General features: G+C 37.4%; 1 protein-coding gene across 44 annotated transcripts in view; it reads left to right on the forward strand.

Moving 5' to 3' along the window:
- Positions 1-27,554, forward strand: part of LOC147355172 (uncharacterized) — an 814,003-nt gene that overhangs the window by 43,901 nt on the left and 742,548 nt on the right. For 21 of the 44 annotated variants that reach the window (XR_015144325.1, XR_015144311.1, XR_015144332.1 and 18 more), the window contains exons 2-3: positions 15,216-15,367; positions 27,355-27,463. The exons of 9 other annotated variants lie outside the window; for them this stretch is intronic. Coding sequence is in view for 9 of the 35 variants with exons in the window: in XM_086346814.1 (XP_086202940.1) it covers positions 15,247-15,367 (121 nt within the window). In the remaining 26 variants the exon portion in view is untranslated. The remainder of the gene's footprint in view (positions 1-15,215; positions 15,368-27,354; positions 27,464-27,554) is intronic. 14 more of the 44 variants (XR_015144339.1, XR_015144341.1, XR_015144340.1 and 11 more) reach the window with 1 other exon arrangement.

A 27,554-nucleotide genomic window follows, 5' to 3' on the forward strand; every position in this document is an offset into this window, starting at 1 on the left:
CATATTCAGGAAGTGGGATTGCTCTCTGTCCTTGTTGGGAGTTTTGTGACTGCTCCTTAGGAGGCAATAAAAATTTTATGGATACAGCTTTTAAAGAAATTTGCTTTTAAATGTAAATGTTTTCTAATGCCATGTTTAAGAAACCAAGCCTGTGAACTGCAGAAAGAGTAAAGTAGTTGTCAATGTGTGTGAAAGTTTTGAAAGTGTTAGTCATTCAGCCATGTCCAACTCTTTGGGACCCCATGGATTGTAGCCCCCAGGTTCCTCTGTCCATGGGATTCTCCAGGCAAGAATACTGGAGTGGGTAGTCATTCCCTTCTCCAGGGGATTTTCCTGACCCAGGGATTGAACCTGGGTCTCCTGCATTGCAGGCAAGATTCTTCACCATCTGAGTCAGCAGGGTAGCCTCATGAATGTGCGTGAGTAGTGATAAATGACATGAATGTTTTGCTCTAGCCTACGCCACCACCCCGCCCCCCACCCCAACACATTCTTAGGAATAAAGTTAGAGTGAAATGGATGAATATAGTTTGATTCTTTTTTTGTTTGTTTCTTTTTTACTGTGAGTTCTTTGTTTGGTTTTCTGGGTTGGAGGAGGGCATTTTAGACAATGGAGTAATGTAAGGGCTGAAATGAGTTTTGAATATTGCCCTGTGGACTTAGTGCTAGTTTGGGTGCTGTGAGAGAAGGGGCTCCTTATTATGTGGAAATTTCTCTCCAGGAACTGGCAAGAGTGAGTAGTTAAGGCTGTGTGAATGGAGAGCTGGACTGGCCTGGAGTCCAGTGTAGTCCTCTTTCCTATTTATGTGTGTATCCAATCTATGCTTATGGGAGCAAGGGGGGATACAAGTACATATATTTGCTCAGGGAAATATGCAGGTTCCCAAACACAGTATAGGCCTGAAAGTCTTTGTGTTAAGCTCTAATGAGAGAGAGAAATTATTTAAGGGTCACACCTTCAAGGGCGAAGCATGGAGTAAGCTCCATACATTAGGTTTGGTCTGAGAACTACAGGGAGAAAGGAGAATGCAGTAGTTAGGCTAAGTGGATTGTCTAACATTGTATTTTTATGAATCAATTGGCATTCTAGTAGTTTAAAAAAGGAAACAGAAATCCGGCTTCATCTGTGACTTTCCAGTCAGGATATTATGGCTGGCATAAAGATGTGACTATCTGAAAGACTTAAATTGATTTTGAGGGTTAGATTGACTTGAGCATAAAGAAGCTATCCAACCCATGACACTTTTTTTTCCCACTCTGTGAGCTACAGTTAGATGGATATGTTCAAGATAATCTTAAAAGAATCAATAGAATTATAAAGCAACACCATTAATAATGCTCCTTATTAAAAGCCGTCATTCTAAAAAGCTGAAAATACTTTGACATCTATTTCCTCCTTCATCCTTGGAAAAGAGACAAGACAAGATTGAGGCAGTTTTGGAAACAAAGAAACAGTTATTAAAAAGATAAGAAATAACCTCAAACTAGATTGGTCTGGAATGGCATGGGCCTAGCCCAGATTAGGAGGGAAAACGCATGCTCTGGGCCACCTTTGTTTTTTCCATAGTTTCCTTTGTGCTTTCGCTATTTCTTCCCGTAGAGTTCTCTTTCAGTCTCTTAGATGGCCATGGGATTTTTGTGTGGTTCTTTATGGCTAACTCACTGTGTTTGAAAAACTTATGTCCATTCCTGACCTTGGTCTTATTTACTCCATTTCTCTAAAACTCGGTGTTTGACTGGGTGTATAAGGGGTAAATTTGTTCTAAACTATGCCTTCTCATGAAGGAGGCTTCAGTCCTGTGAAATGTTAGGTGCTTTCGTATCATTACATTATGTTCTGTGTATAGAGGGCTTGGGCTACATTATTGCAAGAAATCTGCTGATTTTATCTCAAATCCTACTTCAGCTTACTCTGGGTTAGTTGTTTGAAAGGTAGGAATTGGCTTCAACTGAAATATTTATTGAATTATGTCTCATAATATATGTTGGCCTGTAACATATCTTCATTAGACCTGATGAGATTCTTTGAGTAATAAGGAAGTAAAAGTACAAATGTTACTGTTGCCAGGCCATCTTAACCCCAGTGTTACATTGCACTGATTAAATAATTGGTTCCGTTCTCTATCAAGTAGTGGCCTTATAAACAATGAATTAATGTTTTGAAACTGTTAATTTCTGTTGACTTTTTGTCACTTTACTGTTTTAAATCCATTTCCAAGAATCAAAGAAGGCATATCATGCAAACCATTCAGTTCTGCTTATTAGATTCTGTGTTACAGTATGATACCAGTGACAAGAGTTCTGATATTCTATGAGGGTTTCTAGTACCCAAGTTATCAAACCCATTCCAAAGAATAATGATATGTAGAATATCATACCTGTTAATACTCATTTGAACATATTTTTTCAGGGACACATAATCTATGCTTTGTAGAGTAGTGATTTATGTGGCTGGATTACAGAAAGGTGGTTGTTCGAGGCTTAAATGCTCCTGTGGGTTTATTATGCATAAAATCCTGAGATTTAAACATTTTACTGAAGTGGTTCCATGATCATACAAAGCAAGTTATTCTTGGCTGCCTGAAAAGAAAGTAAAACACATTCTTGGTCTTATTTCTGTCTTTTATTCCCACCTGATGTCATCCTTAAATCGTGCAATATCCTCAAACAGGGAGGTTACGACTAATTCCAAACAAATCTTATTGGGGACTTTCCTTCCTGCAGACATTCCCTAACACAGAATATTCTATAAACATTCTCAGAGCTCCCAGACAAGAGACAGTCTTAATGTTTGGTTCCCCCTGCAAACCCTCAGCCTTGGTCTACTACACATGATTGTCAGTCAGAAAACTTCCTTCCCCCAGCAAAATGTTGCATGGCATACTCAAAGACTTCCATTAAAGCAGACTCAAACAGATGAATGCTGATATACCAGAGAAATAAACAGAAGGAAAAATGGCACATTTTCTGGGAGCCAGTCAAAAGCAGTTGTGTTGCTAGGCAGGAGGAAAGCATATAAACAATTTTAGATGCCAAATTCTATTTGAGTATCTGAATGAATACAGTTGAATTCATAGCAAAATTTTAAAATAAAAATTTTAAAAAGAAATTATTGATGCATGTCACCCCCCTCCTTCCAAGTTTCGCTTTCCTTTGGTTTCCAAGTTTCTATTCTCCGAAATCAAACTATGTAATCACTTCAGATAGTTTGCATTTGAGATTGGGTTTTGATCCTTGTGAATAGTTATAATTTACATAAAAGAAGCTGCAGTTGCATTTTAAGCTATCTTTCCAATAAGGATTTAATTTAGGTTTATTAGGACAGTTATCATATGTTAATTAAATACTAAAGGATTATGAGAAACATATTTACTCTGGTTTATCACCAAGGTACAAAAATATGTTTTAATCTAAGTTTGGCATTTAGCTAGTTTTCAGATTCTATTGTAGAGAGATACAACTCTTCCGAGTTAATAATATGTGTATTTTACTGAGATTAAATTGCACATGACAGTTAAAGTATTTGTATTTGCTATCAAGGTTTATAGTTATGTTGCAGAGATGTTATGTGGATGTGTTTTTGATCAGAGAACACTGAAACTTCCAACATCAATTATGTATTTAAAAATCAATTTATCTGTCTTTATAGCTACATTAAATTTTTGAAATTTATCTGTTACAGGTAGTTAAAAATGCTTCCTGATGAACTTCTCTTTTTTTAATCGATTTTTCGATATTATATTTATTAGAGATGATTTAGAGATGTTAAGAATATTTCCTTCAAATCAACATCTCTCATCTACTGGACCCGTTGTATTCTCTAATTGAATTCATTTTCTCTCACTCTGGTTATGAACACATTTGATTGAATCCACCTTTTGTCATCAGAGCCAATATTTCTCCTCATCTCTCTCTCTCTTTTTTGTATGAGTGATTTTCACACTTCTTTTTTTCTGTCTCCTTTTCTATCATTTTATCCCTAAAGCCTTCCCTAAGGACTTAAAACCTGGCTTTCCACCAAAGTACATTGTCTGGAGTCAGAGATCTTAAGAGTGCTGAGTTAACTTATCTCCTGAGTTTCTACGCACTTTATAAAGACTATACAGTAAGACAATGGGAGCCAGTAAAAGTAGAGAGTTGAAGAATTATCTGAAAAATGTGCCCAGTATGCACAGCAAATCTGGATCATTTCATCTTTAATTTTTTCCCCTCAATAACAGGATTATATGAGTCTTGACACTTGCATTAAATTTCCACTTCTTTGTGCATACAGAGATGCAGCCAAAGGCAAGAGGTGATTCTGAGTTTTATTTTTATTAAAGCAAAGTATCTGAAATCCATGACACATGAGCTCTCATAACATGTTTCATTGTACTTAAAAAAAAAGGTAAAATTACTTGTGTGCTTAGGAAGAAAACACAAGGTGGCAGGGCCACAGCAGAAATAGAATTGCTGTTATCAAAATACACATGGAGGGTGGGTCAGAGATATGAACAGCTCTAAATTACTGTGAAGTGCATTTTTTTCCATTAAAATTTTACATAATTTATTACTTTTTTTCCCACTAGCAAATCTCTAATCCTTTTGTGGTGCAATAGATCTTGGTTTGTTAAGTTGAAACGTATAAGGATAGCAAACAGACTTAACATTGTAAACTATCTGAAGTATGTTGAATTATTTTTCTTTTATGCATAAGCTTTTTAATTAAAATGCTTTGTAAGTAATTCTGTAAAAGAAAACAATATATTTTCAATGATCTAGATAATTTGAGGCTTCCCAGGTGGCACAGTGGTAAAGAGTCTGCCTGCCAATGCAGGAGATGCCAGAGATGTGGGTTTGATCCCTGGGTTGGGAAGATCCCCTGGAGGAGGGAATGGCAACCCGCTCCAGTATTCTTGCTTGAAAAATTCTATGGACAGAGGAGCCTGGCAGGCTATAGTCTATGGAGTCACAAAGAGTTGGACATGACTGAGCAACTGAGCGTAAACACACACAGATAATTTGAACATTCCTTATTTCTGTTACATTTCAGAATGTTTTAGTTCTTTGGGAATTATTGACACTTTTGTTAAGTTATGAGATAGAATAAAATTCTATTGAATTTATCTCTATGCTATTCAGCCAGTAGAAGTAAATAATAGTGATGGATATTTTAAGCTTTTGTTGTTACTCAACTGGAATATTTTATTTTGGAAAAAAATGGAAAGTGCTTATGCTAGTTAAGGTACCAGAATTTATGTAAAACACTAATAAAATAATTTCAGTAATTTAATGCAACATAAGCATTTAATTAATTTTTATTTTTTATTGGAATATAGGTGATTAGCAATGTGTTAGTTTCAGGTGTACAGCAAAGTGATTTAGTTATGCATATACATGTACTTATTCTTTTTCAAATTCTTTTCCTATTTAGATTATTACAAAATACTGAGCAGAGTTCCCTGTGCATAAATTAATTCCTTGTTAAATATAGCAGTGAGTACATGTCAACATGTAATACAATGTAAGTATAATTTTTTAAAATCAAAATTCTAATCAAAAGTTTCAAACAGGCTATCCTGAGTGGCAGGCAGCATTTGTGAAAACATTGATTCAGTAACCATTTTCTATTTATTGGCTCAATAATCTTCAACATCTGACTTCTGAAATTATCACAGAAGGGGAAAAGGCATGGGGGTTGCAAACTTTAGCTTGTATAGGGAAATCTGGAAATAGTATTAATCACTTCTACTCATATTCCACTGGCCAGAACTCAGCCATATGGCCATGCCCAACTGTAAAGGATACTGGGAAATATGATCTGTATGTGTGTCCAGGAGGAGGAGGAAATGTTTGGTGACCAGCTAGCTAGTTTCTGCCTTAGAGCTATTGGTGATTATAAGTAAATTATTACAAAGGCAAGATTAAGAATTAGGATATATTTTGAGAAGATCTCTCCGTATCTGTCTGGCTATCTACCTATCTGTCTATCTGTCTGTCTGTCTAATCAGTTGGGATTCAACCAGGGACACAGAACTAGTAGGAGGACTGTATTAAGAGAAGTGACTTGAATGATGTGAAGGCAGGCTAGGCAAGTCAGAAATCCTTAGTGTAGACCATCAGGAAGGGCAGGCTGGAACTCAGGTTTAATTGAACATGCAGTTTATAAGTGGAATACCTTCTTTGTGGAATCCTCAGCTCTGCAATCAAGAGCTTTCAGTGATTGAATCAGGCCTACCCAGATGATGGAGGCTAGTCTTACTTAGTAACTGGTTATGAACTTTAATCACATCTACCAAATACCTTAGTGACAGTGTATAGGTTAGTGTTTATTGAGAAACTGTAATTTATCCAGGTTTACATAAAATAATGACCATAACAATATTTATGTGTATGTGTATAAGTATGTATAGTTACAGTTAGTGTTAAGATGCTTGGTGGTGTCTGACTTTTTGAAACCCCATGAACTGTAGCCCTCCAGGCTCCTCTATTCATATAATTCTCCAGGCAAGAATACTGGAGTGGGTGGCTATTCCCTTCTCCAGGGGATCTTCACAACCTAGGGATCAAACTTTGGTGTCTTGTATTACAGGTGGATTCTTTACTATCTGAGCCACCAAAGAAGTAAGTCGTATAGAGTAAGTAAGTATGTACAGTTATAGTATCTCTCTTAATATAACTCAAAATCATTTTCACTTCTTCATCTTTTGACATTTAGTATGACTATACAGTGGCTTCCCTAGTGGCTTAGACACTAAAGAATCTGCCTGCCATTCAGGAGAACTGGGTTCAATTTCAGGTGGCTCAGTGGTAAAGAATCTGCCTGCCAAGCGGGAGACATGAGTTTGATTCCTGGGTCAGAAAGATCCCCTGGAGAAGGAAATGGTAACCCACTCCAGAATTCTTTCCTGGGAAATCCCATGGACAGAGGACCCTGGTGGGCTTACAGTCCATGGGGTCACAAAGATTCTGACATGACTTAGTGACTGAACAGCAACGACCATGCAGAAACATGTTCATATGTACTTTATTTTGAAAGCCAAATTTTTCCCCTCTTTGTATTAATATATTTAATTAAGAAATAAGTAAAATACATCATGACACAGGTAGGATAAACTCTAGCTTTAAATCAAACAGAGATGAATTTGAAATCTTTTCCCACTATTTACAAATAATTCTGTGACTTTGGACAATGTTACTCAATTTTGTTGAGGCCAGCTTCTTTTTCTGTTGTAAAACAGTTCTTGGTTTGGGATAGCTGCTCAATAAATGACTTATATTATTAAGTTACTTAGGAGAGACCCAACAGCAAGGCTGGACTCTCTCCTAGAGTGCTAACGAGATTCAGAAACCAGGAAAAATTTCTGTGATATTGTCTCCCTACCTCACGGTAGAAGTTGCAGAATGTACCTTGCCTGAGATAGTGAGTCTCCTAGGAGAATGATGGTAGGAGAGGCAGGCGGTGTTCAGGGCAATGTCAGTGTCATGGAAAGTGGTTTCTAAGACCATAAAATTCTTGCCTCGGTATTACATATTGCCTCAATAATTACAATATTAGCTTGCCTCAGTAATTACAATATTAGCTGTTTTCAAAAAGCTCTTGAAGAACAATAGGGATATCAGAAGTTTGTTCATTATAGTCTTTTTTAAAGTCAACAAATATTTATTGTTTCTACTAACTCCTTTATATTGTTCTAGATGAGAGTAACAGGAACATTGAGACTTTTGTGGAGAGGTGGACTTGAAGGGAGTAGTTCACATATTGGGAATATGGGACTGGTAATTAGATAATTCTGTTAACAGTGTCCCTGGTCAGTGTGGGATTGCCTTCTTCTGTTATAGTAAAGGTTGATGAAACAGGTTGGATTTCCTTTAATGTTAATTACTCTTATTATCTTAGCATCTTATGTTTTTCCATTAAAGATTTCTGGAACTCTAAATTTTTTACTTGATGTTTATATAATGTATTTTCTTAAAAGAAAAATATTTTTTTTAAAGATCAGTCTAGTTGATACTTTCTACAAATGACCTTTGATAAAAATATCAATATTTCGGAGTCAAATTCTTAAGAAACATTTGCATACGAGCAGTAGATGGAAGTAGTCATTACTTGACTGGAGAATCATTTGAGTAGTGACAGTTTTCAAAGATGCGGCAAATTGAAGGTAGCTCTTTTTACTTTCCATTGGTTGATGATAGTTATATGAGATCAGGAGTCAGATTCTCAATGTCAGTTAAGTACTGAATGAAAAACAGTGTCTGTCTCAGGCAACACCTACCAGTATTCATGCAGTCAGGGTCTATATCCAGCAAATGTCCGGTCTCTGTCTCTACTTTGGAATATTAATGATAATGTGTAATTGTGTGTGATATAGGAAAATTATTTTATATCATATGCTGTTAAATATTTCTTTGCAAAAATCACATTGTATACAGGCAAATTTCTCATTTTCCCGCTTGTGTCACATACTGTTTAATTAACTGAATTAGTTTTCAGAAAGGCATAACTTGTCAGTAAACATTTTCAAATGACAAATTTCATGTTTGGTTTAGAGACTGAATGTGCGTTAAATATCAATGAGAGCATAAAACTACATTTTTAGTATTAAAAATAAATGAAAAGACCACTAATTCTGTGAAGGATTTGGCTGTTTTTTAATATAATTTTGTTGCATGTTCTATGTGAAGGTACTGCAGATGTGGATACTCTTTTTCCTCAATAAAGAAAAAAAAGCAATAAAAATTGAGAGTTTTTATCAACAATGGTCAATTTTTATTTTGACAATTTTTCACATTTAGAGACTTCTTGATATGCAGTATAAAGATATTGATCAGATATATGAAATTTATAAGTAAGCTGAAGATATTTTTGTCTGTTGCGGCTATTTAATAGCAAAGAAGGCTGAGGTTTAGAGATGTTTAGTGCTGAAGTAGGTCAACTATTAAGCTTGCATTTGTGAATAAATCTCAAAGTGTATCTTTATGTATATGCATTATAGGAAGATAGCTAAATGTTTTCCTTATTTTCTCCTTCTCTCCCTCCCTTCCTTCTTTCTATCTTTTTTCTTTGAACAATTGATTTTTAAAAAGCTGATATAAATGTGTATGACTTTAATATATTTGTGTCAGTTTCCCTTCTTTTACAGAATTATAAGTGGTATCTATTTTGTATCTTCAGTGACTATTTCACTGAATTGGTCCTTGACTGATAGTAACACTGATTTCATTTAAAGATGTCAATAACAAAATAGATATGAATAGTGGCCTTTTGACTTGGTCTTGAAAAGTTTATCATGTATCTATGATCTCATAAGATTTTTCACTAGGATTACCAATTGCTTCTTATTACTAATTGGTTTTAGTTGTACTTCTCTCTGCCAGACAGCACCTCATCCTCACCACTGAGACTTGAAAAACATTTTTTTTTCCATTTATTTTATAGTTTCAAAATGCCCAAATGAATTTTATTTCTCTTAGTTATAATAATGTTAAAGTTAACTTATTGGCATTCAAGTTCTAGTCTTTTTAAGGTATTTAAGGGTGTTTAATAAAGGAAGCAGAACAAGTAAAACTTGTAAACTCCAACACTACGTGGAAGAAATAACTCAGAAACTGGTAAAGTTGTAACAGTCTGAGTAATTTGTAAGATTCCAGGAGTGGAATAGCTACAATAAATATGCCAGTGATTAGTAGTAGTTTTTAATAATTAATACTGTTTTAAAGTGATTGTTTCTACAGTGTCATTTTTTTTAAGTGTTCAAAATTTTACTGAAGGCAAACAATTCAATTTAAAGGGTAAAAATGAACTTATTTATAAAACAGAAGTAGAGCCACAGATGTAGAAAACAAACTTATGGTTACCAGGGTATAAAGAGAGAGGGGGATAAACTGGGAGATTGTGATTGACATATACATACTACTATATATAAAATAGATAATTAACAAGGACCTTTTGTATAGCACAGGGACCTCTACTTAACACTCTGTAATAAATGATATGATAAAATTTTTAAAAAGTGGAGAGAGAGAGATATATATATATATGTATATATCTCCAACTGATTCACTTTGCTGTACACCTGAAGCTATACTATACTAATACTATATCATTGAATATAATTGAAACTACCTACCTAATACTATATCAAACTATGCATGCATACATGCTATGTCACTTCAGTCATGTCCCACTCTTTACTACCCTATGGACTATAGCCTGCAGGCTTCCGTGTCCTTCATCATCTCTTGGAGCTTGCTCAAACTCATGTCCATTGAGTTGGTGATACAATCCAACCATCTCATCCTCTGTCATCCCCTTCTCTTCCTGCTTTCAATCTTTCCCAGCATCAGGGTTTTTTTTTTTTCCTGTGAGTCAGCTCTTTCCATCAGGTGGCCAAAATATGGAAGCTTCAGCTTCACTGTGAGTTCTTCCAGTGAATATTCAGAGTTAATTTCCTTTAGGATTGACTGGTTTGATCTCCTTAGAGTCCAAGGGACTCTCAAGAGTGTTCTCCAGCATGACAGTTGTAAAGCATCAATTCTCTGAAGCTCATCTTATGGTCCAACTCTCACCTCCGTACATGACTACTGGAAAAACCCTAGCTTTGACTATCTAAACCTTTGTCAGCAAAGTGACAAGGTTCCTCTGCCTTTTCTAAATCCAGCCTGTGCATCTGGAATCTCTTGCTTCACACACTATTGCATCCTAGCTTGAAGATTGAGCATTGCCTTGCTAGCATGTGAAATGAATGTAGTTATCTGGTAGTTTGAACATTCTGTGGCATTGCCCTTCTTTGAGAATGGAATGAAAACTGTCCTTTTCCTGCGGCCACTGCTGAGTTTTCCAGATTTGCTGGCGCACTGAGTGCAGCACTTTCACAGCGTCATCTTTTAGGATCTGAAGTAGCTCAGCTGGAATTCTACCACCTCCACTACCTTCATTCATAGTGATGCTTCCTAAGGCCCACTTGACTTTATACTCCAGGATGTCTGGCTCTAGGTTAATGACCACCATCATGGTTATCCAGGTCATTAAGACCATTTTTTGTACAGTTCTTCTGTGTATTCTTGCCACCTCTTAATCTCTTCTACTTCTGTTAGGTCCTTACCATTTCTATCATTTATTGTGCTCATCTTTCCCTGCAATGTTCCTGTGATATCTCCAGTTTTCTTGAAGAGATCTCTAGTCTTTCCCATTCTATTTTTTCCTCTTTTTCTTTGCATTGTTCCCTTAAGAAGGCTTTTTTTATCTCTTGTTGCTGTTCCTTAGAACTTTGTATTTAGTTGGTTATATCTTTCCTTTGTTTTTAGTTTCTCTCCTTTTCTCAGCTATTTGTAAGGCCTTCTCAGACAATTATTTTGCCTTCTTACATTTTACTTAAAAAGGGGCATGGCTCAATAAACTCTGCTGTGATTAATGCTACTGAATGGTTTGAAACAATTAAAAATAATAAAGAATATTTACATGTATTATCAAACAAAGATTTCAAAAATATATTATTTGGGGAATAAAAGAGAGTTTTATAAAAAAAACATATAGATTATAAAATATTTATGTAGAATATAAAAAATCACAATGATAAAACTGTGTTTTATGGCTATATGTACACATATATGGAAAGAATATAGAAAGAAAATATATATAACCTTATGAACTAATTAAGAATTGAGGGAGAAATTTAGAAGAAATGAAAGCTTGAGCTTATCTGACATAACTTAGATTTTTATAAGGAAACCATATTAACATATGCCTTATGCAATTTAAACTAATTTGAAACTACTAAAGTAGAATAAATACTCTTTAATCCATCAAATAAGTATATTAAATGACATAATGTGGTAAACATGTGTAGCACTGAGCCTGGTTGACAGGAGTACGTGATAATTGCTTATAGCATGTATATGATATATATAGGATAGTATACATATATATAATAGATAATATATATTTATCATATATATCATATTCATGATAGTATAATGATGCCAAAATGTGGCATATGATAGTAGGCAAATGATTGTTGAAAGATACGTTACAAAGATACTAACAATATTTTAGCCTTTGTATCCAAAAAGACAAAGTCCTTTGATATCTGAGAATGAAAAGATACACCTCTAATGATAAAAATAAGTGTTTTTCTAAAGCAAAATTATGACATCTTCCTTAAAAATCATCTCTACTAAAGACAAAGTTTCTCTATAATCACTCTAATTATATAACATTGTTCAAGAATTCTGGCCAATGCAAAGAGAAATAAATCTAATTGAAGCAATGAAACAGAAGATTATAGTTCATAACCACTGGTAAAGAGGACCACATTTTATCTTTATCATTTAGTGTGATTTTTCGTTTTTTTTTGAGTGGAAAATAAATGGGTAGAATTACAGGTACTGTTCTAAAAACTGGGTCTCTCCCTGACTACTCCCATCCCAATTTGTTATGTATGTAAATACTATCAGTGGGGACTTCTCTATGGAAACAAAGTTTAAAAACTTTTAGAACCGTTAATTAAATAATACCATAACACTTCCATAAAAGTACAAAAGAACCTATAAACATCATACCATGATTTAAAAAGTCCTGTATGTTCTTGTCTCAGATACATAAAAAATATAGATGTATGCTGCTGCTAAGTCACTTCAGTCATGTCTGGCTCTGTACGACCCCATAGACGGCCTCCTACCAGGCTCTGCCGTCCCTGGGATTCTTCAGGCAAGAACCCTGGAGTGGGTTGCCATTTCCTTCTCCAATGCATGAAAGTGAAAAGTGAAAGTGAAGTCGCTCAGTCGTGTCCGACTCTTCGCGACCCCATGGACTGCAGCCTACCAGGCTCCTCTGTCCATGGGATTTTCCAGGCAAGAGTACTGGAGTGGGGTGCCATTGCCTTCTCCGATATAGATGTATACTAGGCAGTTAATTAGTTTCATTTTGTGTTGCTTATAGTGTTTTTGAGCTTTTCAACATTTATAATTTGTTCAGTTTTTCTCCTTGTAAATATATGCTGCTGCTGCTGCTAACTCGCTTCAGTCGTGTCCAACTCTGTGTGACCCCACAGACGGCAGCCCAGCAGGCTCCTCTGTCCCTGGGATTCTCCAGGCAAGAATACTGGAGTGAGTTGCCATTTCCTTCTCCATTCTAAATATATACTCATTGATATACTAAATTTGGTATCTGTAACATTAAATTACTTTTCTTAAAGATGATCCTCCAAAGAGTATCAATATCAGAGCCCATAAAATCTGAATCCATTCCTACTACAGAAAGAGAAATTACAGGGTTGAGCCCAGACACCTTGGACTCACCTTTATTTATATAAACATAATCTGCAAAGGAGTCAGAGTTGGGACAGATATGAGGTTAGGCACTGGGAAATGTCAAATTGTGTGTGCTCTTTTGTGTTTTATACTTTAAAAGGTTGAAACAAAACACACAAGGATTTCAAGGAATATGTGAACCGTCAGTGGGCTGAGAGTGGTATCTGAGACAAGCACACAGTGTCACTTTTATTATCAGGAACAATTTGGGCATTTTTAGTATAGCTTTTTAGACACCGTAGAGCCCTGATTGATTTTATGGCATTCAGTATGTTCTGAGAGCGCTCTTGATGTTAATTTTTATAGTGCGTATACCAAAAATATGCTGAATGCTTTCAATGTTCCAGTCCTAAAAATCACATTTTGCGTCCAGATGATCCTTATAAATTTGTTTCCCAGAAGACCGTAATGCAGTTTTGAAAAATACAGTTTAATATCAGATGTTTTCTGAGCATCTGTTTTGCAAGGTTCATAATTCAGTAGAATGTCATATTTCAAAGTACAGTGTATTTTTAAATAATTAGGAATGGGTAAGCCAATTTGGACCCATGACAAATTCTAGTTCTGTAAATATTAGGAATGTGCTGGTAGCAAGAGCAGAAAGAGAATCTGGGATATGGTCTGCTCTGATATTGGAGGTAGGAGAAAATAATTCCACCAGAAGGAGCCAAATGAGATATATAGTTATGCATAAATCAATACACAGCTGTGGAGCAGGCACCTCATGTTGGACTCATCAGACAGTTGGTGAAAAAAAAACAGTTTGAGGAGTGGGGGAGGGGTCACAGACTAATCAAGAGCTGGTAAAATACCAGTATATTGGATTCCATGAGACAACTAAATTGTTTTGTAGTGGATGGATATGTTGTTGTAAATATTTCCATTCTGCAGGAGGGAGGAAAAGCTTAAGCATAGCTTATCCAAAGCAAATGAAGAAGGAAAACAAAATAAGTGCTTTGAACGCAAAATTAAAAATGGAATGGTGAGTAATATACCATATCCTCCCAGCTCAGTAGTTTGTTTTGTTGTTCTTTTTGGAAAGTCTACAGCTATTTTGAGGCTGGACTGTTGGTTTACATGAAGAAGGAAAATGTAAGGGGCACCTCACCTGGTATTGTTGATAGAGGAAGTTCACAAAACACTGAACAAAGGAGTAAAACTTGAAAGATAATCACTGCTTGAAGCAGGTTTGTGGTGGCAGTGTGACACTCCCTCCACAGGCTGATTCAGCTTCAGCTTCAGTAGACCCTGCCTTGTCCTTTCTTATAGAAAGAGTGCTGGAGGGCTGCAGTCCTCTTCTTCCAGAGCCCCCTTGATATTCTTTACAGAAACTTGCAAATGAAAGAAGCTACGCTCTTGCATTGACTCAGGAGGTTTCCAATTGGTATAAGTGGTTTTCATTGTGGATCCAGAGAACTCTTCAAAAAATTGTTTTTCTCATGAAAAGTATAAACTCTTGGCATTAAATATGTTTTACATTGATGTGGGATCCTTTGGAACATTATGGTAGCAAAATAACTCTGGAGCTGTTTCACGGGCAAGCTCTTGCACTCTACACATCAGTTACCTGTAGACTGCATTTTAGCAGTTAAGGCCCCTCGAGTACATTGTGCCTACAGTACTAAAGACCAACTTGCTTTTTATGTCCTGACTGCATGGATCAAGTAAGTGGTCATGCCCCCTAATAACAGATTGCAAACACTCAACCACATGATTTCTTGAAAACACTTAATTTTGGAGTCTGAAGCGTTATTAGAGGTTATTTTATAAGTGAAGCAGATGAAGATGAGCCCAGTGATAGAGCAAGTGCCAGTCCTCAGGTATCCTGATGTTTATATTTGCTTTCGTTTTCGCTCTGCAGTTTCACTCCTTCCCACTTCCTAAAAGGCAAGGTTCTAACTGAGTTCTGCTCTTTCAGTTAGTTAGTAATGAAGCACTTGCTGAGTTCAAGAGATGAAGCCAGGCGAAAGAGCTAACTGTGACAGTCAAGCTGGTTTGGTCATCAGAAGTACTGAGAAGTTGTATAGGAATTCAAAGTCTCCATCCCCACATCAGATCTACGGAAACAAAATCTGTATGTATGTCTCAGTACTTTATATTTTGAAAAAATATACTGTTATTGGATAGGGAAAGTTGAAAAGGACACTTCCTCATGGGTTTTGGTTCTTCGTAAGGACATAAAAAAGAATCTGAGGTCTTATCTATGACAAAAAACAAGTTTACTGAAGAAAGAACAGAAAGAACACCTCAAGGGAGAGGTGTGCCAACCCAAGAGAGGCACTGGTACTGGAATGATGAGGTACTGGGGTTTTCAGGACAGGGCTTTTACATATTCATCTCAACAGGTTTAGACTGACAGTTTTGATTGACAGTTGCAAATTACATAATAGAGTCTATTGTGCATGTCTTTCCCATAATTTAGTCTGTTATAATCAGATAAATGTATGTATGCTCCTTTGTCCATGGAATTTTTCAGGCAAGAATACTGGAGCAGGTTGCCATTTGCCATTTTCTTCTCCAGGGCATCTTCCTGACCCAGGGATTGAAGCCAGGTCTCCTGTATTGCAGGCAGGTTCATTACCATCTGAGCCACCAGGGAAGCCCATAGAATATTTATGAACCCTTAATGGGTTCCCCGGTAACTAAGATCACTTGAGGACATAGCAGTGCACCAAGGGTGCATGTGCCGGGGTTGGAGAAATCCCTGTGGTTAGTTTGTATTTACTCTGCACCTAGGGCACTTGCATAGGAGTTGGAAATGCCTCTGTGGCTATTTTATAGCATGCCTGTTAGCTCTCCTGTGCCGCATAGGGGCATGTCTTGGGTGGAGATCAGCTTGAATCTTTTTCAACTAAGCCACCACTCATTGCTCTTGCCTAACTTCCAACCTAACATACAGTAAGAGTAAGTAAAATGATGAGCTGGGTTTTGTTGTTGTTGTTTAGTCATTAAGTCATGTCCAACTCTTTTGCAATCCCATGGACTGTAGCCCGCCAGGCTCCTCTGTCCATGGGATTTCCCAGGTAGGAATACTGGAGTGGGTTGTCATTCCCTTCTCTAGTGGATCTTCCCAACCCAAGGATTGAACCTGTGTCTCTTGCATTGTTGGACAGGTTCTTTACCACTGAGCCACCAGGGATGCCCTACTAGGCTTGGTACTTTGCTTTAATAGCATGTACGTGTAACATAGAGTGTAGTCTTATTACTTGCGGGGTGGGGGGGGGTGGGGGTGGGTAGCACTGTGCCTTGATCTCACCCTATAGCCCTTTCTTGCTCAAGTCCTTCCCATCTCAGTCAGTGGCTGCTGTCATCTATGGAGGTGTTCAACCCAGAAAGTCTTCAGCCAACTTTGATTCCTCCTCCTCTCTCATCTGGGCTTCCCTTGTGGCTCAGCTGGTAAAGAATCTGCCTGCAATGCGGGAGACCTGGTTTCGATATCTGGGTTGGGAAGATCTCTTGGAGAAGGGAAAGGCTACTCATTCCAGTATTCCAGCCTGGAGAATTCCATGAACTGTAAAGTCCATGGGGTTGCAAAGAGTTGGACACAACTGAGCTCTCTCGTCTGTTCTATTAGTATGTTCCACTCCCAATGCTTTCATTATTTCCTCCCTCCTGTTTTCCACAAATGTAAATGAATTGATGAATTTCCCAAGTGGACATGTTTATTCTCCCTCCTGTGTAAAGCCTTTTGAGCCTGTTGCTGTGTTGACAAACTATGGCTCTGTAACTATGTAATAGACATATAAAAAATAAAATAGATGTGTAAAAAAAGGGGAAAAAGGCCCTGTGCTAGTCTGCGCAATAAAACATCACAGACTAATATCTTAAACAATAGGCATTTATTTTTCACAGTTCTGGAAGCTGGACAGTCTGAGATCAGAATGCAAATATACTTGGCTTCTTCCTGGTGAGGGCACTCTTCCTGGCTTGCAGACCAATGTCTTCCTGTTCTGTGTTCACTTGGCAGAGAGAGGAAGCCATGTTGTCTCTTCTTCCTTTCATAAGGGCACTGATCTTATCATGGGAGCCTGCCCTCATGACCTCATCTAAAACTGGTTACTTCCCAAACACCCACCTCTTCATACCATCACATTGGGGTTAGACTGTCAGCATGTGAATTTTGCAGTGGGGACACAAACATTTAGCTCACAGCAATCCTCACAGTCAAATTGGTTCTGGAAATATTGAGTTAATTAGATAAGGATTCTAAATGTTGCTGTTTTTATAGCAAGATTTTCACTCCTATATATATTGTATAACTTTAGTGTGTGTGTGTGTCCAGTTGTGTCCAGCTGTTTGAGACCCCATGGACTGTACAGCCCACCAGGCTCCTCTGTCCATGGGATTTTCTGGGCAAGAATACTGGAGCAAGTTGCCATTTCCTGACCCAGGAATAGAACCCACCTCCCTTGAGTCTCCTGCATTAGCAGGCAGATTCTTTACTACTGTGTAACCTGGGAAGCCCATAACTTGAGTAGAATGGGATATATTGTAGACACTATTTTCCAGAGGTGTTCAGCCATAGTACTCCTTTTTCTACAGAGTATCCAGAGGAACTGGTGTCTAGAAAATGCCCTATGAGGCTGCCTTTTGGCTATGGGCATCTCTAGGTGTCTTTGGGGCAGAAAACAAACAAACAAACAAACTTTGTGTCTATTTGGAAATTGTCAGGCCATTGCTTCCTACCTTTCCTCCTAGTTATTTTCATTGCTGAACGGGATAGAAAAGCCTTCCAGGTTAATTTCTGTTACTTTCTAATTCTTCAAAGTTAACTATACAAGTGAGAAATGGTTTTGCAAAACCTGAAATAGGAAGTTTTAAGGTGTAGGCATAGAGGAGATATAAGTAAATTGCCCTTGAAGTGAAGTGAAAGTGAAGTTGCTCAGTCGTGTCCGACTCTTTGTGACCCCATGAACTGTAGCCTACCAGGCTCCTCCGTCTGTGGGATTCTCCAGGCAAGAGTACTGGAGTGGGTTGCTGTTTCCTTCTCCAGATCTTCCCAACCCAGGGATCGAACCCGGGTCTCCCTCATTGCAGGCAAACGCTTTATCATCTGAGCCACCGGGGGCGGAGGAGGGGTGGCAGGGAGGTGTGGCGAAGCTCAAATTGCCCTTAGGAAGAGTACGCTACTGCTAAGTCACTTCAGTCGTGTCCGACTCTGTGCGACCCCATAGACGGCAGCCCACCAGGCTTCCCCATCCCTGGGATTCTCTAGGCAAGAACACAGGAGTGGGTTTCCGTTTCCTTCTCCAATGCATGAAAGTGAAAAGTGAAAGTGAAGTCGCTCAGTCATGTCCAACCCTCAGCGACCCCATGGACTGCAGCCTACCAGGCTCCTCCGTCCATGGGATTTTCCAGGCAAGAGTACTGGAGTGGGTCGCCATTGCCTTCTCTGAGGAAGAGTATAAAAGAGACTAATTGAATCTGACTAAATTACTGCAGTGGCCTTTCTCTTTAGGCAATGCTGTTATTGTTGTTCAGTCGCCCAGTCATATCTGACTCTGCAACCCCATGGATTGCAGCACACCAGGCCTCCCTGTCCCTTACCTCTCCCTAAGTTTGCTCAAGTTCATGTTCACTGAATCGGTGATGCCATCCAGCCCTCTCACCCTCTGACACCCTCTTCTCCTTCTGCCCTCAATCTTTCCCAGCATCAGGAGCATTTTTCTGAAGAAACAGCTGTTCACATCAGATGACCAAAATACTGGAGCTCGTTATTAGGTTAGTGTATGTACAGTGACCGTTAGTCAAATGGGCCATTTCCTATATTACTGTGTCTCTTGGGACTAGGAAATAAGAAATACTTCCTATATGTTTTCTCCTGCCTTGTCTCTTGCTCTTAGGAACCTGAAATTTTTAAAACTTAGTGACCTCAAAATGCTATGAATATTTTGTCAACTATCAACTGTCTTAAATGTGTATGGTTTCAGTTCCTATAGTTCCCTAAAGTAGCCATATAGTAGTAACACTGGAGTAGGTTGCCATTTCCTTCTCCACTATAGTAGCCAATACAGCCAAATAGATCCTAACTTTCACAACATTGAAAAACTCCATGGGGGGAAAAAAAGATGGCAAATTTGATCCACTGTAGACAAAAAAAAAAAGCAGAAAACTAAATCAAGGTCTTTAATTTTCTCTCAAGCTTGCTAATTTGATGTCACGAAGATACTACTTTGTAGTTTCTACTCATTAATGAATCAAGCAAATGAAGTTACTTGTACACACTGAAATATTATTTCAACATCTCTTTTTTTTCTCTTTTATAGAATTTTCCATTATTTTTGTTGAAGTATAGTTTATTTAGAATGTTATGCCAGTCTCTGCTGTACAGCAAAGTGACTCACTTATATACACATGTAGGCATTCTTTTTTAAATACTTTTTTTCCATTATTTCCTGGTTTATTACAGGAAATGAAAATAGTTCCAGGTGTTATACATTAGGAGCCTATTGCTTACCCATGCTATGTATAATAGTTTTAATCTGCTAGTCCCAAACTTCTAGTCCTCTCTCCCGCTTTGAACTCAGTCTATTCAGTGTGTCTCTTTTTGTTTTGTAGGTACATTCATTTGTTCCATGTTTTAGCTTCCGCATATAAGTGATATAGTATTTATCTTTCTCTTTCTGACTTACTTCACTTAATATGATAATATCTAGTAGCATCATGTTGCTGCAAATGGCATTATTTTGTTTTTTGATGGCTGAGTAGTATTCCATTGTATATACGGACCACATATTCTTTACCTACCATCTGTTGATAGACATTTAGGTTGTTTCCATGTTGTGGTTATTATGAATAGTATGCAAATATCACTTTTTGAGTTTTAGTTTTGTCCAAGTATATGCCTAGGAGTGGGATTACTTGATCATATGGTAACTCTAGTTTTAGCTTTTTGAGGAACATCCACAGTATTCTCCATAGTTGCTGTACCAACTTATATTCCCACCAACAGTGTAAGATGGATCTGTTTTCTCTACAACATCTCCAGCATTTGTTATTTGTAGACTTTTAATGACAGCCATTCTGAACAGTGTGAAGTGGTACCTCACTGTAGTTTTGATTTGCATTTCTTTATTAATCAGAGATGTTGAGCATCTTTTCATTTGCCTACTAGCCATCTGTATGTCTTCTTTGGAGAAATGTCTATTAAGGTCTTCTGTTCATATTTTAGTAGAGTCGTTTGTTTTTTTGTTGTTGAGTTGTATGAGCTGTTTGTATATTTTGGAGAGTAAGCCTTTCTCACATCATTTTATTATTTTCTCCCATTCTGTAGGTTGTCTTTTTGTTTATTTGTTTATTTTTATACTTTGCTGTGCAAAGCTTTTAGATTTGATTAGGTCCCATTTGTGGAGAAGGCGATGGCACTCCACTCCAGTACTCTTGCCTGGAAAATCCCATGGATGGAGGAGCCTGGTAGGCTGCAGTCCACGGGGTCGCTAGGAGTCGGACAGGACTGAGCGACTTCACTTTATTTTTTCACTTTCATGCATTGGAGGAGGAAATGGCAACCCACTCCGGTGTTCTTGCCTGGAGAATCCCAGGGACGGGGGAGCCTAGTGGGCTGCCGTCTATGGGTCACACAGAGTCAGACACGACTGAAGTGATTTAGCAGCAGCAGCAGCAGCAGCAGGTCCCGTTTGTTTATTTGTTACTTTATTTAAATAAGCCCACATCAAACTTTTAAGTTAAATGTATCTTTATTTTAGTAAATCTTCATTGTCTCCTAAGTAAAAATATGTATTTTTCATAAAACAATTAAAAAAATTTTTCCATTTTCTTAGGTCATAATAATGGAAAATTCATTTAAAAAATAGTAATGTATAAAGCATAATAATAAAAATAATTTTAATAGTAATATTATAACATTGATGTTTCCATTAATTTACCATATAATAGTGTTATCAAAATGTCAGTGCTCAATATATGAATATTTTAAAAATCTACAGGCCTTTGTTTTACCAGATGGTCCTTGAAACTTTTGGTTATTTTATAGCCAGGAGGGAAAAAAGATGTAGGCCAGGATGTTAAAAATTTGCATGTCATGTCAAAATAAATTATCTTTCAAAGGACTGTAGAACACATAACCATTAGCATATTTTGTTTCTACTTATGGTGACAGTGTTCTCTAGTGCTAAGATAAATGAGTTATGAAGAACAATCAATCTAACTCGAGAATTTAAAGACAATCTCCACTTATTTCTGGATTGTTTCTTGCTTGAATCTTGACTATATTTAAAGACTGTACAAATGATTTGAAAACATTGCATAAACCAATTTTTAGATATATTTGTTTCATGCCCAATAATACACTCAATGTGTGTTTTCATTCATCCTCAAGGCACCTTTTTAGATGAAGTATTTCTAAGTTTCAAGCGATGGGTTCAAATGTCAATCTAAGAAAAGTACAAAAATAAACTGTTTCCTGTTTCTCCATATTTGTAGATGCTCTTTATTCATTAAATTCATTACACAAGTTGTGTGGGTTTTGTTGCATATAAAAATTTCTGAATCCTCTTTTAAGTAAATGATAGATTACTGGCAGGGAGGCAGATTTAGGTATATTAAGTCCTTGTGTTTTATTTATATTATAGGAGTTCCGAGTTAGATCTTAAAAAATTTAACTAGAGAAATGGAAGAAATTACTTTCATGGCAAAGAAACAATGATTAAACATGATGTCAAAAATCAAGATTATTTCATATGCTTGATTTATTATAAAATGTGTGAAAAAAATTGCATGAAGTCAAAAAGATCATTTTAACTAAGACTTAACTGCCTTTATCATGAGTACATTCTCTCTATATAGCACTCTTTGTGTCAGATTGGTTTTTGTATTTTTCTTTTTTGGTGTATTTTGAATGATGAATAATTTCCTCTTGTTCCTTAAAATGAAAGTCAGAGTAATAATAATGTATGTATTTTATTGCCACCTTCTAAACTTCTTTTCATACTGTTCATACTGTTCATGGGGTTCTCAAGGCAAGAATACTGAAGTGGTTTACCATTTCCTTCTCCAGCAGACCACGTTTGTCAAAGCTTTCCATATGACCCATCCATCTTGGGTGGCTGTACACGGCATGGCTCATAGTTTGATTGAGTTAGATAAGGCCATGGTCAATGTGATCAGTTTGATGAATTTTCAACAATATGAAAAGGCAAAAAGATATGACCCTGAAAGATGAACTCCTTAGGTTGATAGATGCTCAATATGCTACTGGAGAAGGTTGGAGAAATAACTCCAGAAAGAATGACGAGACATACCCAAAGCAAAAACAAAGCGCAGTTGTGGATATGACTGGTGATGGAAGTAAAATATGATACTATAAAGAACAATATTGCATGGGAACCTGGAATGTTAGGTCCTTGAATCAAGGTAAATTGGAAGTGGTCAAACAGGAGACAGCAAGAATGAACATCACATTTTAGGCATCAGTGAACTAAAATGGACTGGAATGGGTGAATTTAATTCAGATTACCATATATCTACTACTGTGGGCAAGAATTCCTTAGAAGAAATGGAGTAGCCCTTTTAGTCAACAAAAGAGTGCAAAATGCAGTACTTGGATGCAATCTCAAAAATGACAGAATGATCTCTGTTCATTTCCAAGGCACCCAAAAAATATGTCCTTTTCATCATAGGGGACTGGAATGCAAAAGTAGGAAGTCAAGAGATACCTGGATTAACAGACAAATTTGGCCTTGAAGTACAAAATAAAGCAGGGTAAAGGCTAACAGATTTGCCAAGAGAATGTACTGGTCATAGCAAATACCCTCTTCCAACAACACGAGAATACTCTACATGTGACATCACCAGATGGCCAATACCAAAATCAGATTGAATATATTCTTTGTAGCCAAAGATGGAGAAGCCTTATACATCAACAAAAACAAGACTGGGAGTTGAGTGGCTCAGGTCATGAACTCTTTATTGCCAAATTCAGACTTAAATTGAAGTAGGGAAAACCACTAGACCATTCAGGTATAACCTAAATCAAATCCCTTACAATTATACAGTGAGGTTACAAATAGATTCAAGGGATTAGATCTGATAGACAGAGTGCCTGAAGAATTATGGACAGATATTCATAACATTGTATAAGAGGCAGTGATCAAGGCATCCCCCCAAAAAAGAAATTCAAAAAGGCAAAATGGTTGTCTGAGGAGGCCTTACAAATAGCTGAGAAAAGAAGACAAGTGAAAGGCAAAGGATAAGAAAAGATTTACCCATCTGAATGCAAAGTTCCAAAGAATAGCAAGGAGAGATAAGAAAGCCTTTCTCATTGATCAGCGCAAAGAAATGGAGGAAAATAATAGAATGGGAAAGACTAGACCTCTCTTCAAGAAAATTTGAGATACCAAGGGAACACTTCATCCAAAGATTGGCACAATAAAGGACAGAAATGGTATGGACCTAACAGAAGCAGAAGATATGAAGAAGAGGTGGCAAGAATACACAGAAGAAGTATACAAAAAAGATCTTCATGATGCAAATAACCAAGATGGTGTGATCAGTAGACTAGAGCCAGACATCCTGGAATGCGAAGTCAAGTGGGCCGTAGGAAGCATCACTATGAACAAAGGTAGTGGAGGTGCTGGAATTCCAGTTGAGCTAATTCAAATCCTAAAAGATGATGCTGTGAAGGTGCTGCACTCAACATGCCAACAAATTTGGAAAACTCAGCAGTGGTCACAGGACTGGAAAAGGTCAGTTTTCATTCCAATCAGAAAGAAGTACAATGCCACAGCATGTTCAAACTACTGCAAAATTGCACTCGTCTCACACACTAGCAAAGTGATGCTCAAAATTTTCCAGGCCAGGCTTCAACAGTACGTGAACCATGAACTTCCAGATGCTCAAGCTATTTAGAAAAGGCACAGTCAACAGAGATCAAATTGCCAACATCCATTGGATCATAGGAAAAGCAAGAGAGTTCCAGAAAAACATCTACTTCTGCTTCATTGACTGTGCCAAAGCCTTTGACTTAATGGATCACAACAAATGGTAGAAAATTGTTAAAGAGATGGGAATACCAGAGCACCTCACTTGCCTCCTGAGAAATCTGTACGCAGGTCAGGAAGCAACAGTTAGAACTGGACATGGAACAACAGACTGGTTACAAATCGGGAAAGGAGTATATCAAGGCTGTGTATTGTCACCCTGCTTATTTAAGTTATATGCAGAGAACATAATAAGAAATACTGGGCTGGATGAAGCACAAACTCGAACCAAGATTGCTGGGAGAAATATCAATGACCTCAGATATGTAGGTGACAACACCCTTATGGCAGAAAGTGAAGAAGAACTAAAGAGCCCTTTGATGAAAGTGAAAGAAGAGAGTGAAACAGTTGGCTTAAAGCTAAACATTCAGAAAACGAAGATCATGGCATCCAGACCCATCACTTCATGGCAAATATATGGGGAAAGAATGGGAACAGTGAAAGGCTTTATTTTTTTGGGGTTTCAAAATCACTGCAGATGGTGACTGCAGCCATGAAATTAAAAGACGCTTCCTCCTTGGAAGAAAAGCTATGACCAACCTACACAGCTTATTAAAAAGCAGAGACATTACTTTGCCAACAAAAGTCCATCTAATCAAAGCTATGGTTTATCCAGTAGTCATGAATGGATGTGACAATTGGACTATAAAGAAATCTGAGCACGGAAGAATTGATGCTTTTGAACTGTGGTGTTGGAGAAGACTCTTGAGAGTCTCTTGGACTGCAGTGAGATCAAAGTGGTCAATCCTAAAGGAAATCAGTCCTGAATATTCATTGGAAGGACTGATGTGAAAGCTGAAACTTCAATATTTTGGCCACCTGATGCGAAGAACTGAAAAGACTTGTTGCTGGGTAAGATTGAAGGCAGAAGGAGAAAGGGACAACAGAGAATGAGATGGTTGGATGTCATCAATGACTCGATGGACATGAGTTTGAGCAAGCTCACGGAGTTGGTGATGGACAGGGAAGCCTGGTGTGCTGCTGTCCATGGGGTTGCAAAATGTCAGACATGACTGAGCGACATACCTGAACTGAAACTTTGTTTAAATTTTTTTTCAAAGCAGACCAATTATTGCTTGAGACAAGTTGCTGATTGTATCATAAGTCCTTTAGAAAGTTCTTTTTCTTTTTTTTTTTTTTTTAAGGATTGTACACTCTTTTATTTTTAGACACTTTCACAAAGGGGTTTTCAGTACACTTAATGCAAGCTCATGTGCTCCCCCAAACTGCAAAATACATATATTGCTTTCTAGAATTCACAATATTAAGTGTTGAAATGTAATTGCCTTTTGCATCCTGAATTTTGTATCATTATGTTAGGGGGGTGTAATTTCCTCAGTCTGTCTCATCACAACAAAAATTTGAAGCGACAGAAGTTAAAGGCCTCGGCGTGTCACAGTTTTCACACAGTGTTACAGCTCTGTGTTACAGCTCAGTTTTATTTAGAAAATAAAGGAAAATACATCCTTGAGCCATGAGGGCATACCAACCCAAAAGACACAAAGAGAAGAGAGAGAGTGAGAGCACGAGTGTGGGACGAGACCCCCGGCCCTTTGGCTCCTCTTGGTATATGTTTTCTCCTCCCCCTGGGCCTGCCCTATGTAAGTTGGGCTAGCCAGGAGTGCTGTTTGTTCTACCTGAGGTCCTTACTCTGGTCCTCGGAACTTCCTTTGACCTTGCTTTGTTCTATTTTCGCAGGCTTTTCCCTTCCTTGTCTTTTAGCCACCGCCATTCTAGACTCCTTTTTCCTATTCTATCTACCTAACAATTATAACTAGGCTCAAAAACATCTCTATTAGTCAAATAGTAACCAATATAATCAACACATTTTTGTCAATGAGAAAAAAAATTTGTTTATTCCTGAAGCATAAAAATCCATGCTTTGGATTTCAGTGAACTCTTGGAAGGCATATTCTGCCTCCAGCAATTGTGTAAGTGTTTTCCCTGCAAAAAATTGTTGAGATGCTTGAAGAAGTGGTAGTTGTTTGGCGAGATGTCAGGTGAATACGACTCATGAGGCAAAGCTTCATAGTACAATTTGTTAAACTTTTGAAGCATTGGTTGTGTGATGTGAGGTCCAACATTGTCATGGAAAATTAGGCTTATTCTGTTGACCAATGTTGGCTGCAGGCTTTGCGGTTTTTGGTCCATCTCATCAATTTTCTCAGTATACTTCTCAGATGTAATGGTTTCTCCTGGATTCAGAAAGCTGTAGTGGATCAATGGGCAGCAGACCACCAAACAGTGACCATAACCATTTTTTTTGGTGCAAGTTTGGCCTTGGGAAGTGCTTTGGAGCTTCTTTTTGGTCCACCCACTGAGGTGGTTATTGCTGGTTGTCATATAAAATCTCCTTTTTGTCTCATGACACATTCAGATTGCGAAATGGCTTGTTTTGTTTGTAGAATAAAAGAAGACGACACTTCAAAATGATGATTGTTTTTTGATTTGCGGTCAGCTCATGAGACAACCATTTGTCAAGCTTTTTCAATTTTCCAGTTTGCCTCAAATGCTGAATGACCATAGAATTGTTGACCTTGAGTTCTTCAGCAACTTCTCTTGTAAGAGGATCAGCTTTGATGATCCTATCAATTGGCCACTGTCAACTTATAATGGCCAGCCACCACACTCATCTTCAAGGCTCCAGTCTCCTTTGCAAAACTTGTTGAACAACTCCTGCACTCTATGTTCATTAGCAGTTCCTGGGCCAAATGTTTTGGTGATGTTGTGAGTTGTCTCTGCTGTTTATGACCCATTTTGAACTTAAATATGAAAATCACTCGAATTTGCTTTTTATCTAACATCATTTCCCTAATCTAAACTGAATTTAAAATAAACAGCAAGTAATGTCATTAGCAAAAAAAAACATAAAGCAAGAAATGCACATTAAAATGATGTATAACATAATCACACTTATTTAAGAACGTATTCCAATAGCAAACAGCAAAGTTCAACGATGTGAAACTACAGTGGCTTTTATATCACTCTATAACTAAAACATTTTATCTTTACAGCTGACGTTTTAATTAAATTCCGAAAATTTTTTTTAACTCTTCACCTACAGAATCTCTTATTATGCCTGTTGCATAACTGGGACTCAATTGACACTCAGTATTTGGGAATGAGAGAACAGATGGAAATATTTTGTTGGCTGAAACAAGTTATATATAAAGGTATGTAACTGGGTATTCAAACAAGTAAAGACAGAAAAGAAGACTTTCAGGTAGAACTAAATGCAGAAGAGCAGGAAAATGAGAACACTCA

The sequence above is a fragment of the Bos grunniens genome, chromosome 17, assembly GCF_055505025.1.
Source record: "Bos grunniens cultivar Pamir isolate PY7600 chromosome 17, Bosgru_T2T1.0, whole genome shotgun sequence".
Taxonomy (NCBI): domain Eukaryota; kingdom Metazoa; phylum Chordata; class Mammalia; order Artiodactyla; family Bovidae; genus Bos; species Bos grunniens.